Consider the following 13,198-nt stretch of genomic DNA (forward strand, 5'->3'; position numbering starts at 1 on the left):
GAAGGAAGACATGAGAAATGAGCAATGAGCTGGGGAGTGGGGAGGCTGGGAGGGGTCTATGACCATGGCCGACTACTGTCAAACCCCGGTTATTGAAATCGATAGCTCAAACCTGGGATCCAGGATTTCCCTGCTGTCCTGGAGGGCCTGGTTCTCCCGGAGGACCCTGGGGAGAAAGTGGGGGTGCTGTGGCTCTGGAAGGGACCCCAGCTTGGAAGTGCCAGCGAAGTTGACAAGGGGGCCAGGGGAGTGCACAGGGATATGGACAGATGGCCACGGGGTCAGCGCATCAGAAAGCGCCAGGGGTCAGAAGGCGGGACACGTACCACATTTCCCTTGGCTCCCGGAGCACCATCAATCCCAAGTACACCCTGGGGGAGGAGAGGGTGTGAGACCCGGGCAGATACCACACAGGAGCCTGAGTCTGAGACACCGAGAGGTACAGGTGGGAAGATGAGCAGGCAGTGAAATCAGGTAACAGAAATGGGCACGCAGAGGAGACAGAGGTGAGAGGAAGACAAGCAGAGAGGTAGACAGATAGCGACAGTCTCACCGGGCGTCCCAGGGGACCAGGGGAGCCTCTAGGGCCGATCAGTCCTCGGGGGCCCTGCAAGGAGGTAGGAGCATTATTCCAGCACCCCTGCTCTGAGGCCCCGTGAGTCCTGGCTCCCTCCCCTGGGCCAGGCAAAGGGGCCTGAGGGCCCTGGTACTCACCGGTTCCCCAGCCTGGCCTGTGGGCCCCGGAGGTCCCTCTGCTCCCTGTGGGAAAGCATTCATCACTCGGTGAGGGGGGTGGTGGGGAGTATAACCCTCAGAAAACCACCTTCCCTCATCTGGGCACCTCTTCCAGGGGATCCCAGAGCCAGAGTGTAAGGCAGTAACCAACAGACTGAGCACACGTGATTCAGTTCGGGCCCCTGACCCCAAACCTGAGTCCCACCTACCAACTCTGGTCCTAGCTCCCAGCCCTCAGCCTATCTTTTTGAGCCCCACTGAGGACCCCGGCCCTCCAGCACAGACCCTCACCTCTCATCCCGGCCCCTGAAGACTCCATTCCTCTCTGACTCTCACTCTAAACCATTCCCTCTCTTCCCCAAACTTACCTTCTCACCATCCTCTCCTGGGGGGCCAGGTTGCCCCACATGGCCAAAGTCACCCTGGAGTTAGGAGGGGGGGGGGCGTTCAGAGTGGAGATGTGAGGGTAGAGACCAGCCTCCCAGGGAAGGACATGCGGCACAGGAATGAGAGCTCGGACATGGGGATGGGGATTCTGACCCTGGGGGTGGGGAGGGCATCCTGAATACTGGGAGGCTTGACATGCAGGAGGGGCCTCACACACTCACCCTTTGGCCCTTCTCACCAGGCAGCCCTGGCAGGCCGTCAAAGCCCCGATCACCCTGCACAAAGAGACACCGCCTGAACCCCGAATCCTCGACCCAACCGTCCCTCCAAGTCCCGAACCTGACCTTATCACCTACCTTAGGTCCTGTGTCCCCTGGGAGGCCCCGGGCCCCATCTGCTCCAGAGCGGCCCTGTCAGGGAGGTGACAACATCAAGACACCTATCGCTGTCTGTTGAGCTCCTCCCTCATGAGGAATCCTGGGGGATTCTCTGTGTACCAGTTTAACCTCCCAAACACATCTCAAACCCGTCCACTGTTCTTTATCTCCAGGCCCTTTCCCCGAGTGCACATCACCAGGATCACAAAAATTAAAATCTCCGGTCTCCATTAATTGTCCCAGTTCTTCATTCCCCGCTGCATTTAAAAATTGTCTGGAATTATCTTGCTCATCATCTCCCTCAGTATACCAGTCTTTTCTTTTGCGCATGCTGTTCCTTCTACTGGAATGCCCTTCCTCTCCTGTTTACTTGGTTATACCTCAGACCTCAGTTCAAGCATCATTCTCTCTAGAAAGTCCTCCTTGGCTCTGTGACCTGACCAGATCCCTTTGTGACAAACTCAGTGGAGCTGCCATTCTCCGTCCTCAGTGCCCTTATCCCACCAATGACACCAGCAGACCCTGCGGGCACAGAGCCAAGACTCCTGTTGGGTGTTGAGGGATAGATGAGGGATGGCCTAAAGACTTACGAGTTACTCACCATCTTTCCCTCCCGGCCAGGGGGCCCAAGAGGTCCCTGAAGGCCTCGGGGACCCTAGGAGAGAAAAGGAGGAAGAAAAAGGAGAACAAGAAGGAGAAAGGACTTATTTTTAATCATTCTCTAGGAAGGGCAGCAATTGCAAAGGTATCCTCAGCCCCTTTGTCATTGTCCTCAAACAGCACTTTATCCCGTGGCTCCGGGAGAAGACCCTTCCCCTCCAATCCTGGCCCCATCCCCACCAGTCTCACCTGTGGCCCCATTTCTCCCATCTCTCCTTTCTGACCGGGATACCCAGGGAGACCCTTGGAGGAAAGAGATGGGGAAATGGAATTAGAGGGAGGTTGCCCTTCTCCACTGATGTGTCCCCCTCCTCTGTACAGGCTCCTTACTCACCACAGGGCCTGGGCGCCCAGTGAGCCCCACCGGGCCAGGAGGACCTTTCATAGACAGCTGGAAAGATGGGGGAAACAGATCCTCAGGTCTCCCACAAAACCCCAACACCCTCCAAAAGAGCATCTTCAGGAGACAAACATCCACCTGCCCCCCAACTAGCCTCCATTATCCCCATCTCTGTCATTCCCTCAATGTCCTCCCATTACCCCCCGTTGGTCCCCTGATTATCTTCCACTCACCTGAGCCTGTTGCAGGACTGCCTGCGCCTGGGCTTGCTGGAAGGAGACTGGGGGTCCTTTGAGGGAGCTGCTTGCAAACTGGAACTAGGGGGCAGCTAGTCATGAGGGGGGCCCAAGGAGAGGCCCCTCCTGGGTCAGGACTACACCCCCCAAGGATGTGCTACCCTATCCCCCTCTTACCGGCATCATGATCACAGTGCCTGGTAGACCCCGGATCCCATCGATGCCAGGGATTCCGGGGAGGCCAGCAGGACCCTGAGAGAGGGAGAGACACAGAGGGGGATGGAGGCAGAGAGATAGACAGACAGAGATGAGAGATAGGGATAGAGGGGGAGAGGGGAGAGACAGAGACATAGGGAGAAAGAGATGAAGGACACTCAGGGATAGAGACAGATGGAAGGAGAAAAGCAGGGGATACACCCCCAGAGACAGGACATGGGCCAGAGTGACAATTCACAGATGGAAAGAGAGATGAGCAAGTGGGGCCAGTGCCAGCTTCGGTGTGGTGTCCTCAGTCCCTGCCTCCCAGATCCATGTTCAGACATACACGTGCCCACCTGCGGCCACATGGCCCCAAACCTCACCCCCCCAAAAGGATACAACCCAGAGGGAGTCTCTTACCGGTAGACCAGGGTCTCCAGGGAATCCTGGGGGGCCGGGAGGGCCTGAGGGGCCGACCACCCCCTGTTGGGGACAGAGAACAGAGGTTCATAAGGAGTGCAAAGCTCGAGCCAGGCCAACTTCTGACCCACCACTGACTCTGACCCCATGCAGACCTCCTTACCCATCACCGAGCCATTCCTGGCCCCTCAGTACTATATTGACCCATACCACCCCCCAACTTTACATCCCAACCCCTATTTTGATTCACCCTTTGAGCCTCAAATATGCAATAATCTTTTAACGATATGGCAATGTTACACCTCAACCCTCCACCCAGGGTCTCAAATACCCCAACTAGAATAGAAAGGAAGAGGGGGGTGCAGTCATCACTCACTCGGGGTCCTGGGGCTCCTGGAGGTCCCTCAAACTGCTGTCCCTGAGGGAGAAATGAGTGTGACCCCCGTTCTAGCCTAGACCTCTCCACCTCCTCCTAGCCCCAGGCCCCTCACCTGTTCAATCACTGCTGGTTCCCCTTTTGCTCCCTTCTCTCCAGCACCCTGGGGCAGGGGAATGAACAGAAAAGAGATGTGAGCCCTGACCATGGTCAAGGAGAAGAGCATGAACTTCAGGGTGTGCTGTGGGGTCCTAATCCTGGAGCTGCCTCTCACTATCTGGTGACAGGGAACAATTTATTTGACTCCTATGGCCTCACCTGCAGAGTCAGTAGGCAAATGATAACAGTGTATGTCCCCCAGGAAGAAGAATAAATTAAAACAATGGTCGACACATAACAAGCCCTCAGGGTAGGTTGGCTATGAGCATTCCCCTCCTCCCTTGCCCAATACCAAGGCTAGAACCTGGGACCCTTCCCAGTCTGCACTATTTTCTGAAGCAATCTTGTCCAATCCCTTGGCTAAAGGTAGCATCCCTCCGGTTGATGGTTCCCAAGTCTTTATCTCCAGCCTAGACCATGTCCCTTGAACTCCAGAATCTTCTAAACAATCACCCACTTGGCATCTCCATTTGGATGCCAAGCAGGGGTTGCCAGTTTAGTACATCCAAAATGGGACCCTTGATGCTTTCCACCCGCTCTTCCTTTAGGCGTCCCCATCTTGTTCAAAGGTGCCACCATGCATCGGCTAAGTCATCCTCGCATCTTTCTCCATCTCCAGTAGTAAGACAGGCCCAGATCTGTCCACTTCTTTCTGTCCCCACTGTCACCACCTTGCTCCAGGTCACCAGGCTCTTGCTGCACAGACCACTGGTTTCCCTGCTGCCCCTCTGGCTCCCCCTACAGTCCATATGCTGTTCAGCAGCCAGAAAGAGCTTTTAAAGCTCCAAGTCCGATCAGGCTCCATGAGCTTGATCAAGAGCTTTCTCATCACGCTTGGACTAAAGGCCAAACACATAATTCTATAGACAGAGCCATCCATTCGCGAAGTTCCTGTCACATCAGCATAGTGATAATATTTAGCAACTACAGTGGGGTGGTGGGAAGGCATTCTAGGCAAGATTAAAAGAAGGCAAAAGAGAAAATGTGGTCCTATGTGGTTCCAGGCAGGACCTCCTCCCCGCCCCCCCCCCCACCCAAATACTCAGACTCACAGAAAAAATCTGGAACTGAGTCTGTGACGGCTGCTCTGCTGCCCGGAAGACAGGGACAATGGTAGGGCCACCTCCTTCTTTGTCTTCTTTGGCTAACTTAGTCTCCAGGGTCCTCAGTTCTGTTCCACTGTCAGGGTCCAGGGGCCCCTGAGAACATTGTGACAGACCCAAGTTCGTCCCTGATGTCCTCATTGTCTGCCGCCACCAGTTCCCAGGACTTTCCCTTCCCTTCCCTTCCAGCCCCGTCCACTTCCCACCGACCTCTAGCATGGTGACATTGTGGCCAATAGTCACAGTGGTGGTCATGACCAAAGGCGTGGGAATCGGAGGTAAAGTTGAAGCTGGTGTCTCTGTTTGGGGGATGTCAGTGGAGGTCTGCAGCAGGGACAGAAGAAGTATCAGTCCCCCAGGGGAAGCTAGACCCTGCCCCCGCCCCCAGCAATGCCCAGTCCGAGGAAGGAAACAAAGGAGGACTCCCCCAAAAAACCATCAGCGGGGTGTAAGGTAGGGGACTGGGACTGGTCAATGGAGGCAAATGTGTTCTGACTGGATCAGGACAGCCGCCAGCAGGGGGAGGCCTCTTGTGTGGAAGAAGAGCCAGGCGGGGTCAGGTCTGGGAGACCTAGAAGGCAGAGTGGGGCTGGCTCGATAACCACAGTCAAGGTCCAGTACTCGGGGCCAGACTCCAAGAAGCCCACCCCACATGTCTTCTCCCAAGGCAGAGCTCAGTGGTCAGCCAGCCAGGCCACAATTAGAGAGGCCTGGACAGCTGTAGAGAAATTTGGTCAAAGGCACAAAGAGGGTAGTAGAGGCCCAGGCCCTTCCTGAGGAAGGGGTTGGGGAGGGGTTCTTTTTCTGGGCCTGAAGTGATCATTTCTTTCTCTCCACTGAGTTAGTACATCAGTGAGAACAGATGGAATGTAACCAGTGACTCTCCCCCAACCAATGGCCTGCACCAAGGATGCCTACCCCGTGACTCACCAGCTAATGAATCCCATTAATGACCTCTAATGATTCCTACAACCAGGGGCCCATTAGTGACTCCCTAATTAATGACCCCCATCAATATCCCCTGACTAATGATCCCACTAAGGGACTTAACCAATGACCCCTCCAACTAATAACTCACATCACTGGCCTTTATTCCTATAACTAGTTATTCCTGTAACTAGTGATCCATCAGCGGCCCCTGCAGTCAATGACTACAACCATTTACTCTCCCATCCAGTGACCTCCCCAACCAATGACCCCCTCCACAACAAGTACTAGCTAGTAGACCCTCAACTACTGAGCCTTACCAGTGACCCCCTAATCAATTATTCCCCTAACCAGTGATCCTCCAACAACAAGCAACCATGAGCGAGCCCATATATTGCTACCCCACCAATGACCCCAAACAGTAATTTCACTAATCAGTGACCCATCAATGCCTTCCCAACTAATAATCCATCAGGGACTCCCAAACCAATTATCTCATCCATGACCCCTGAAAGTCATTTCTCCAACTGGTGACTATAACTGGTGACCCCACTAGTGCCTTCTAATCAGTGGTCCCCTACTGACGACCTACCTTCCTTCCCAACTAATAATCCCCATCAATGGCCCCTTCCCATTAACCCTAAACCAGTGACAACAATAACACCAACAGTGGTCTCTATCAATGACTTCCAACAATGACCCCCACTTAGGAACCTCTCAAACATCAACCGCAATCAATATCTCCCTTTAGTGACCTCCCAACCCGCAATCTCTATCAGGAAAGCCAAATAGTGCCCCCCAATTAGACTTCTCCAATGAATAACCCTCACCAGTTACCTAGACCAATCAATCCCAAACAATGACACTCTAACTAATGAACCCATTATTCACTCCAGCTAATTGCTGCCCTTAAGCAGTAGCCTCCATCAAGAACCTCCTAATATAAGGTAATCATCTGGGTTTGCCCTTTTCCTCCAGCCCCAAAAATTGGACATTGAGGAGCAGAGATGAGAAAGCTCATAAGACAGTACCAGCCCCCCTGCCACACAGACATAGTTATCAGTCAGCTGAGACAAGTCAAAGGTCAGGGATTGGAGACCAAAGGCATAGAACTTGGATGAGGTACCAGCAGTCAGTAGGAATCAGAGACCAGAGGTCAGGCAGTCAAAGAGCAGAGGTGAGTGGCTGCAGATCCCTTACCTGGTTCTCCAGGGAGCCAGGAGGTAGGCTTGGGGTCAAAGTCTCCTTGTTCTTTTTCTTCTTCCTGCCCTTCCCCTTACGACCTCGCCCTTTTTTCTTCCCTTTTCCCTTCCCCTTACGTCGAGGGGCTGGAGTTTCTGGCTCACCCTGGGGGGCCTGGGAAGAGGACCTCCATCAGGTCCAGAGCCCCTCAGTGGAGCCCCCATGGCTCAGTCATCTGGGACCACGCTGGCACATGGCTCATTGGTCCCATGTTTTGAACCCAGGGCTCACTCAGTCCTGTGACCTAGGGTCAAGCATACGATCTGGATCCAAGAATCACTCAGTTATGTGACTTAGATCAAGGTCACTCATGCCTAGGATCTTCTCGAGGGCAGGAGTCACTCAGTCCCAGGTAGGGGTCAGAATTCATTCATTCCTGAGATCTGGATCCAGGGATGATGCAGCCTGACCTCAGGACAAACCCCTCACTTACCCCTGTGGCTATAGGGTCCAGGTTGTCACAGCCAGGAAGGTACCGCTCACAGGCCTGGAAGGCAGCCTGAGGATCTGGACTTATCAGCAACTCCTGAATATCTCCCTGGGGAGAGGATGGGGGCCAGGGAAAGAAAGCCACAGGCTGACTCTGACACCCTATTCCAAGCACCAAGGCTTGCTATTTCTCTACCCAGGGCCCCATAAGTATAAAGAGGGGGTGGCCCCACCACAGCCCCCACAATCCCTCTGAGAGGGAGGAAGATTCTGTCACGGTCACACCAAATCACAGCCATAAATCATACCCTACAACACCTGTCCCATCAGAGGCACATTTATTCCTTTGCCCCCAGGCACCTGACACCTAATATGTGCCAGGTGCCCTTTAAGGTATTGGGGATAAGGAGGGGAACAAGATGAATGTGGTCCCTGGCCCCCTGGAGGGGACACACATCACAACCACACACAGTCACACACCATCGTAGCAACCAGTACAGTCCCACGTCTCCACCGTATTCTACCACGAGTCAAGTATGCACTATCACGTACTGTTGTTTTGTGGCTCTACAATCTCACGCACCACAAGATGCACAGCGATGCATTCCACTCCCTCTCCTCAGCTTCCTGGACCTGGGGTGAAGCTGGACAAAACGCCTTCCCGTCCCCTGCCTCAGTTTCCCCGACCACTGAATCCCTACCTCAAAAGTCTCCTCCCCGAGGTCCTGGGTTCCCAACACAGTGAGTCCAGACGTGCTAATGAATCGAGGCCCCTGGCCCAACGTGGGGGGCTGAGGTTCACAGTCGGCCACCAGAGTCACCATCCTGCCATCCACACTGATTGCCACACGGTGCCACCTGCAAGAGGACAGTCTCAGTGGGGGGTGCTTCTCACCCCACTTCTCTCTGGACCCCAACCTTCCCTATACTCACCTGCCATCCATGAGGTTGACCTGCTGGGGGAGGGGGCTGAAGGAGTCACCTAGGAGACCCAGAGCTGGCCCCAGAGCCAGGCCCAGCTGCCGAGCACCACCCTCATCATAAATGGACAGAAGGACAGATTGGTTGGCTGGCTGGCCCCGCAGAGTGATCAGCAAGGAAAAGTTCTCGGGAAAGTGCCCATCTGAAGGGGCAGAGGGAAAGGGGCAGCTTAGAGGGCCTGGCAGAGACCCACGCTCCCAGGATGACCCCCCCAACCCCTCCTGCACTGACTCACCTGGAAAAAGCTCCCACGTAGGGATGCCAAGTGTGGTGGCCTTGCCAACCCTGAATGCCCGGTCACCCTCCGGGGACCTCTGGGGGCAGAAGCCAGGCCCTTCAGAGACCCCAGCCTGGCCCCCTCGCACACCCAGGGCCTTCAGCACATCCACAGGGTCTGCTGTAGAGAGAAGCCGGGGTGCAGGGCAGTTAAAACAAATCTAGGACTCCATGTGAGTAGCTCAGGTTTGGGGGCTTCAGCCCCCCACGGTGTTTGTGGGTCAGAGAGAAGGAGCAGGAGCGGGACCTGACCCATCTCACCACCCCACAGCTGTTTCAGCCTCATCAGCCTATTGACTCCTGTTCCCCACCACCCCCCCGCTTGGTTTTTGGTAGGGGAAAAAAAAAAAAAAGCTGACCTACTTCTGGGATGAATCAAGGCTTCCTGGCCTGAGTCCCAGAGCCAGACTGTCCCCCTCTCTGCTCTCCCCCGCACCAACTCCCTGGGGCTGCTTCCCAGCCTGAAGCCCCCTGCCAGGGGAAACCCGCTTGGAGAGGGGGGGCTCCTAGTGTGTGTTTCCCCCACCTCCTCCCTCTGACCTCCTCCTTTGACTGCCACTTCCTCTGAATTCCTCCTCCCTGATCATCACCCATGATCTACTCCCTTTCACCACTACCTCTCCTGACTTCTTCCTTCTGACCCCCTCCTTGATCACCATCACCCATGACCTCCTCCTTCTGCCTAACCCAGTCTCCTCCATCTGACCTGTGACCTCCCCATTTTATCACCTTCTCTGACCTCCTCCTGATGACTGCCTCTCTCTAATAACCTCCTGACCTCCTCCCTCTGACCCTATCCCTCCTGACCTCCTCCCTCTGACCCTATCCCTCTTATCCTAGCAAAGGAGGGAATTGGTCTGGCCCAACCAGATCGTAATCCAGGCCATCCTACCAGCCCCACCCCACACAGCAGGCCAGTGCTAAGTGGAACCACATGGCTTGGGCAGGGGAGGGCGGGGGCTTCCTCTGGGCCCAAAGCCCCTGCCTGCTCTCCCCTCCCCCCAGCAGACTGTCCCACTGACCCCCTGACCCAGCCTCTTGGCAGGAGTCAGATTCTGTCAAATCTGTCCATGACCTCACCCTGGGGGCGGTTCTACTGACCTCACCATTGGGAGTGAGGGTGGGGGGCCAGACTTGGGGGAGTTAGGGGCTTGGATGAGGGACCCCCATCCCAGCTCCTCCTGGGTCAGACCTTCATTCTCCAGATTTACAGACCCTTATTCCAGCCTCCGCTCACTCTTGCCTCCAACCTCCTGTTCTGTCTTTCTCCTCTCCCCCTCCCTGCCCTCTCTCTGTCCCACTTTCTGTGTTGGTCTTTCCAGGTCTTTCTCTGCATCCAACTCTGAATCAGTCTGTCTCTCTCACTCTCTTGTTTCCTAGCTCTTTCTGTGTGTCTCCTGGTACTTCATTGGTTCTCCTTCCTCTCTGTCTCTCTGTCCCTCTGTCCCTCCTCTCTCTCCCTCTCCCTCTCTCTCTCTATAGATAGATAGATAGATGATAGATAGATAGATATACATATACATATATACCGCATATCTGGCAGGGGTTACTCTCCTCATCCCCCTCTCTCTCCATACACACACACACACACACACACACACACACACACATACACACACACCCCTGTTCTGCTGCTGCCACCACCAGCCCCGTCTCTAATTGCCTGTTCTCTGGCTAGGCTGTCATTAAGAGGTATTTGGGTTACAGTCCCCTGAGACTAAGATCTGGGCTCCCAGGCTCTGTCAACCACAAGGGTCACTCCCCCATGGAGTGATCATCCCAGCTGCCCCCTCTCCAGGCTGGAGCCCAAGGGAGGGCTGAGAGTCACGACCCCGTACAGTGTGGCTCTCCCAGGCTTTCCCCTCACCCAGACCCCTGTCTCAATGCAGCAGGAATGGGTGTCCCCTCAACCAGCTGCTCACTCACATTTAAAAAGTCCTTCTCAGCACCTAACCCAAATGTCTCTTGCTTCAATCTTGCATATCTTCTGTAGTGACCTTTCAGAAACTGACTGCCCTTTCTTTTCATGGCTGGCTTTGTGACAAGGGGACACACAAGAGGCATTGAGTCCTGCCTGCAGGGTCAGAGGGTGGGGGTCTGTCAGGGACCCAGCCTGACCTTCCCCCACTCTCTCTCCTGTGCTGGTCAGGGCCCCAGGAAGATGTTGGATGGGGTCTAGGATATGAAGGGAGGCAGGCAGGGCCTAACTAGGCTGGGGCATGGTTGGGATCTCCTCAGATGTTCAGGAGAGCACAGGTATGGGTGTGGGTGCTACTGTGTACATGAGATTGTGTAAGCAAGTGCATGACTCTGTATGGACCAGGGAATGGCTGAGCACGTTGTCAGCATAGGCCAAGGATTTGGCCGACAATGGAGAGCGAGGTGCAGCTATTTGATGTGTGGGTGGGTATCTCCTGGCAGTGAGGTCACAGTCCAGCTGGTCACGCAGGTGAGTCCGTGATTATAATAGGCGACACTTGAGATGGGGAACTGTGGTCACATGGGAGAGCACGGACAAGTCGGCGAGCAGGTGACTGGTTGTGAATGCTGACTGTGTTGTGTGGATACCAGTGCACACATGTGCAAGAGTTGGAACGTGTAGGAGGGTGACAAAGGCTGTGACCCTGTGGCGGGTGGCTGCTGGGGTTGCCTGGGGCGTGGGCCCCGGTGTTTCACTTTGGGGTGTCCCAGAGGGCTTATATTTTGAATGGATGCCTATGATGGCACGAATGTATGGATGCGTCAGCATGGGAATGGGACATAGGCCAATTTAGGATAATCCACGTGAACAGGCACCTCCCTGAACTCCAGAGAAAGTGAGAAAGTGCAGGATGGGGTGTGTGTGTGTGTGTGTGTGTGTGTGTGTTGGGGGACTGAGCTCATCCTAGGGAGCGATTTCCAGGAGGCTCTAGCCCAGCCTCTCTCAGACCAGGGATGCCACTTGAGGGACCACAACCTTCCCAAACCCCTGGGCGCCCCCAACCGCGAACGCTGTGGGGCGGAGCTCGGCGTCCAGCCAAAAGCGCGCAGCTGGGCGTGCGTCAGCGCTGACTCACCCGTCCGCCGGCCCCCGGGACCCTTGGGGCCCCTGAGAAATTCCTCGGGAAAAACACCCGCAGCTCGCTCGGCTGGGGGGAGCAACTTCCACTTCCGCCCCCGCCCGCGCTCCGCCCCGCCCCGCCCCGCGCCCCGCCCCGCCTCGCCCCTCACCGCGGCCCTCCCGAGGCCCTGTCCATGGTGCTGATCGCGGCTCTGGGGAGCGCGGGGTGGGGGGAGGGGGGAGAAGTGGGGACCGAGGAGGTGGGCGCGCGCCAATTGGAGGCAGAGGAGGGAGAGGAAGAATAGGATGCAGCCATTAGGGGAGATGGAAAGGAAACTCTGAGTCCCCGATTAGCCCCCTCCCTTACTCGTCCCCACTCACCTTCACCCCCAGAATCACCCACTCACGTCCTCATGGGCGATTGTTTACGCCCCAGAATCACAACGGACCCTCATCGGGTCACCCAAAGACAAACAATCATACGCGTAACACTCACACGATTATTCTCTTAGGTCAGCCCCACACAGACACACCCACAACTCACAATCACCATACCCTTGGCCAGGAATCACCCATCACCCACATTCATACAATAGTCGTCAACTCCCACACCCACTTTCCCCACACACGATTTCACTTCAAATGGCCTCACACACACATTGCCGCACACACAACTCTACGTCGCATTCATTCCAACGCATCCACCAGTAAAACACGGCCACACGTTTCCCCCCTCCCGCCAGCTGTCACACCCACAAATCGCCCAGAGTCTGACACGCGAGCCCAAACACAACACCCTATCCACGCGCAACGCGCACGCCCCCCCCCCTGTACGCCCCCCCCCCATTCCTGACTCCACCCCATCTTTAGGACCTCGTTAGATCCTGCACCGGGGTCCTTTTCCTATCTCCTCCCTCTGGACTCACCGGCCTGCGTCCGGAGCAGAAGCTGCAGCGAGGCCAGGAGCAGGCAGAGGCCGGCCCGCGGCTGGCTCAGGCCTCGGCGACTCCCCATCCCGGCGGGCCCCACATGCAAGGCGGGGACCGGCCGGGGCGTCTACGGGGCGCGGCGTCTCCTCGGGCTCCGTGCGCTCACTTGCCGCGGCCGGCTCCACTCGGGATCGGCAGGAGACTGCGGGAGACCCCGCCCTGGCCTCGCCCTGCGCTCCAGAGCCCGGCCGGGCGGGGCTCGCTGGAGGGAGGGGGGGGGTGGCTGACAGCTGGTGGGGGAGTTGGGAAAGTTTGTGCTGAGTGCTGATTGGCCGGCCAAGGCCGGAGCCCTGGGCAAGGAGCTGGGTCCTCTATGCCCCACC

General features: G+C 56.1%; 1 protein-coding gene across 3 annotated transcripts in view; it reads right to left on the reverse strand.

Moving 5' to 3' along the window:
• Window positions 1-13,046, reverse strand: part of COL5A3 (collagen type V alpha 3 chain) — a 36,082-nt gene extending 23,036 nt beyond the window's left edge. For 2 of the 3 annotated variants that reach the window (XM_045491835.1, XM_045491833.1), the window contains exons 1-23: window positions 12,813-13,046; window positions 8,806-8,967; window positions 8,523-8,712; window positions 8,291-8,447; window positions 7,594-7,698; window positions 7,119-7,274; window positions 5,202-5,315; window positions 4,941-5,087; window positions 3,845-3,892; window positions 3,730-3,771; window positions 3,354-3,416; window positions 2,913-2,987; window positions 2,733-2,816; window positions 2,494-2,550; window positions 2,349-2,402; window positions 2,101-2,154; window positions 1,479-1,532; window positions 1,344-1,397; window positions 1,104-1,157; window positions 715-759; window positions 554-607; window positions 327-371; window positions 113-166 (exon numbers count right to left, since the gene is read on the reverse strand). In XM_045491835.1, the coding sequence (XP_045347791.1) occupies window positions 113-166; window positions 327-371; window positions 554-607; window positions 715-759; window positions 1,104-1,157; window positions 1,344-1,397; window positions 1,479-1,532; window positions 2,101-2,154; window positions 2,349-2,402; window positions 2,494-2,550; window positions 2,733-2,816; window positions 2,913-2,987; window positions 3,354-3,416; window positions 3,730-3,771; window positions 3,845-3,892; window positions 4,941-5,087; window positions 5,202-5,315; window positions 7,119-7,274; window positions 7,594-7,698; window positions 8,291-8,447; window positions 8,523-8,712; window positions 8,806-8,967; window positions 12,813-12,900 (1,956 nt within the window). In that variant the 5' untranslated portion in view covers window positions 12,901-13,046. The remainder of the gene's footprint in view (window positions 1-112; window positions 167-326; window positions 372-553; window positions 608-714; window positions 760-1,103; window positions 1,158-1,343; window positions 1,398-1,478; window positions 1,533-2,100; window positions 2,155-2,348; window positions 2,403-2,493; window positions 2,551-2,732; window positions 2,817-2,912; window positions 2,988-3,353; window positions 3,417-3,729; window positions 3,772-3,844; window positions 3,893-4,940; window positions 5,088-5,201; window positions 5,316-7,118; window positions 7,275-7,593; window positions 7,699-8,290; window positions 8,448-8,522; window positions 8,713-8,805; window positions 8,968-12,812) is intronic. The other variant, XM_045491834.1, reaches the window with a different exon arrangement.
• Window positions 13,047-13,198: the final 152 nt, after the last annotated feature.

The sequence above is a fragment of the Leopardus geoffroyi genome, chromosome A2 (assembly GCF_018350155.1).
Source record: "Leopardus geoffroyi isolate Oge1 chromosome A2, O.geoffroyi_Oge1_pat1.0, whole genome shotgun sequence".
Taxonomy (NCBI): Eukaryota; Metazoa; Chordata; class Mammalia; order Carnivora; family Felidae; genus Leopardus; species Leopardus geoffroyi.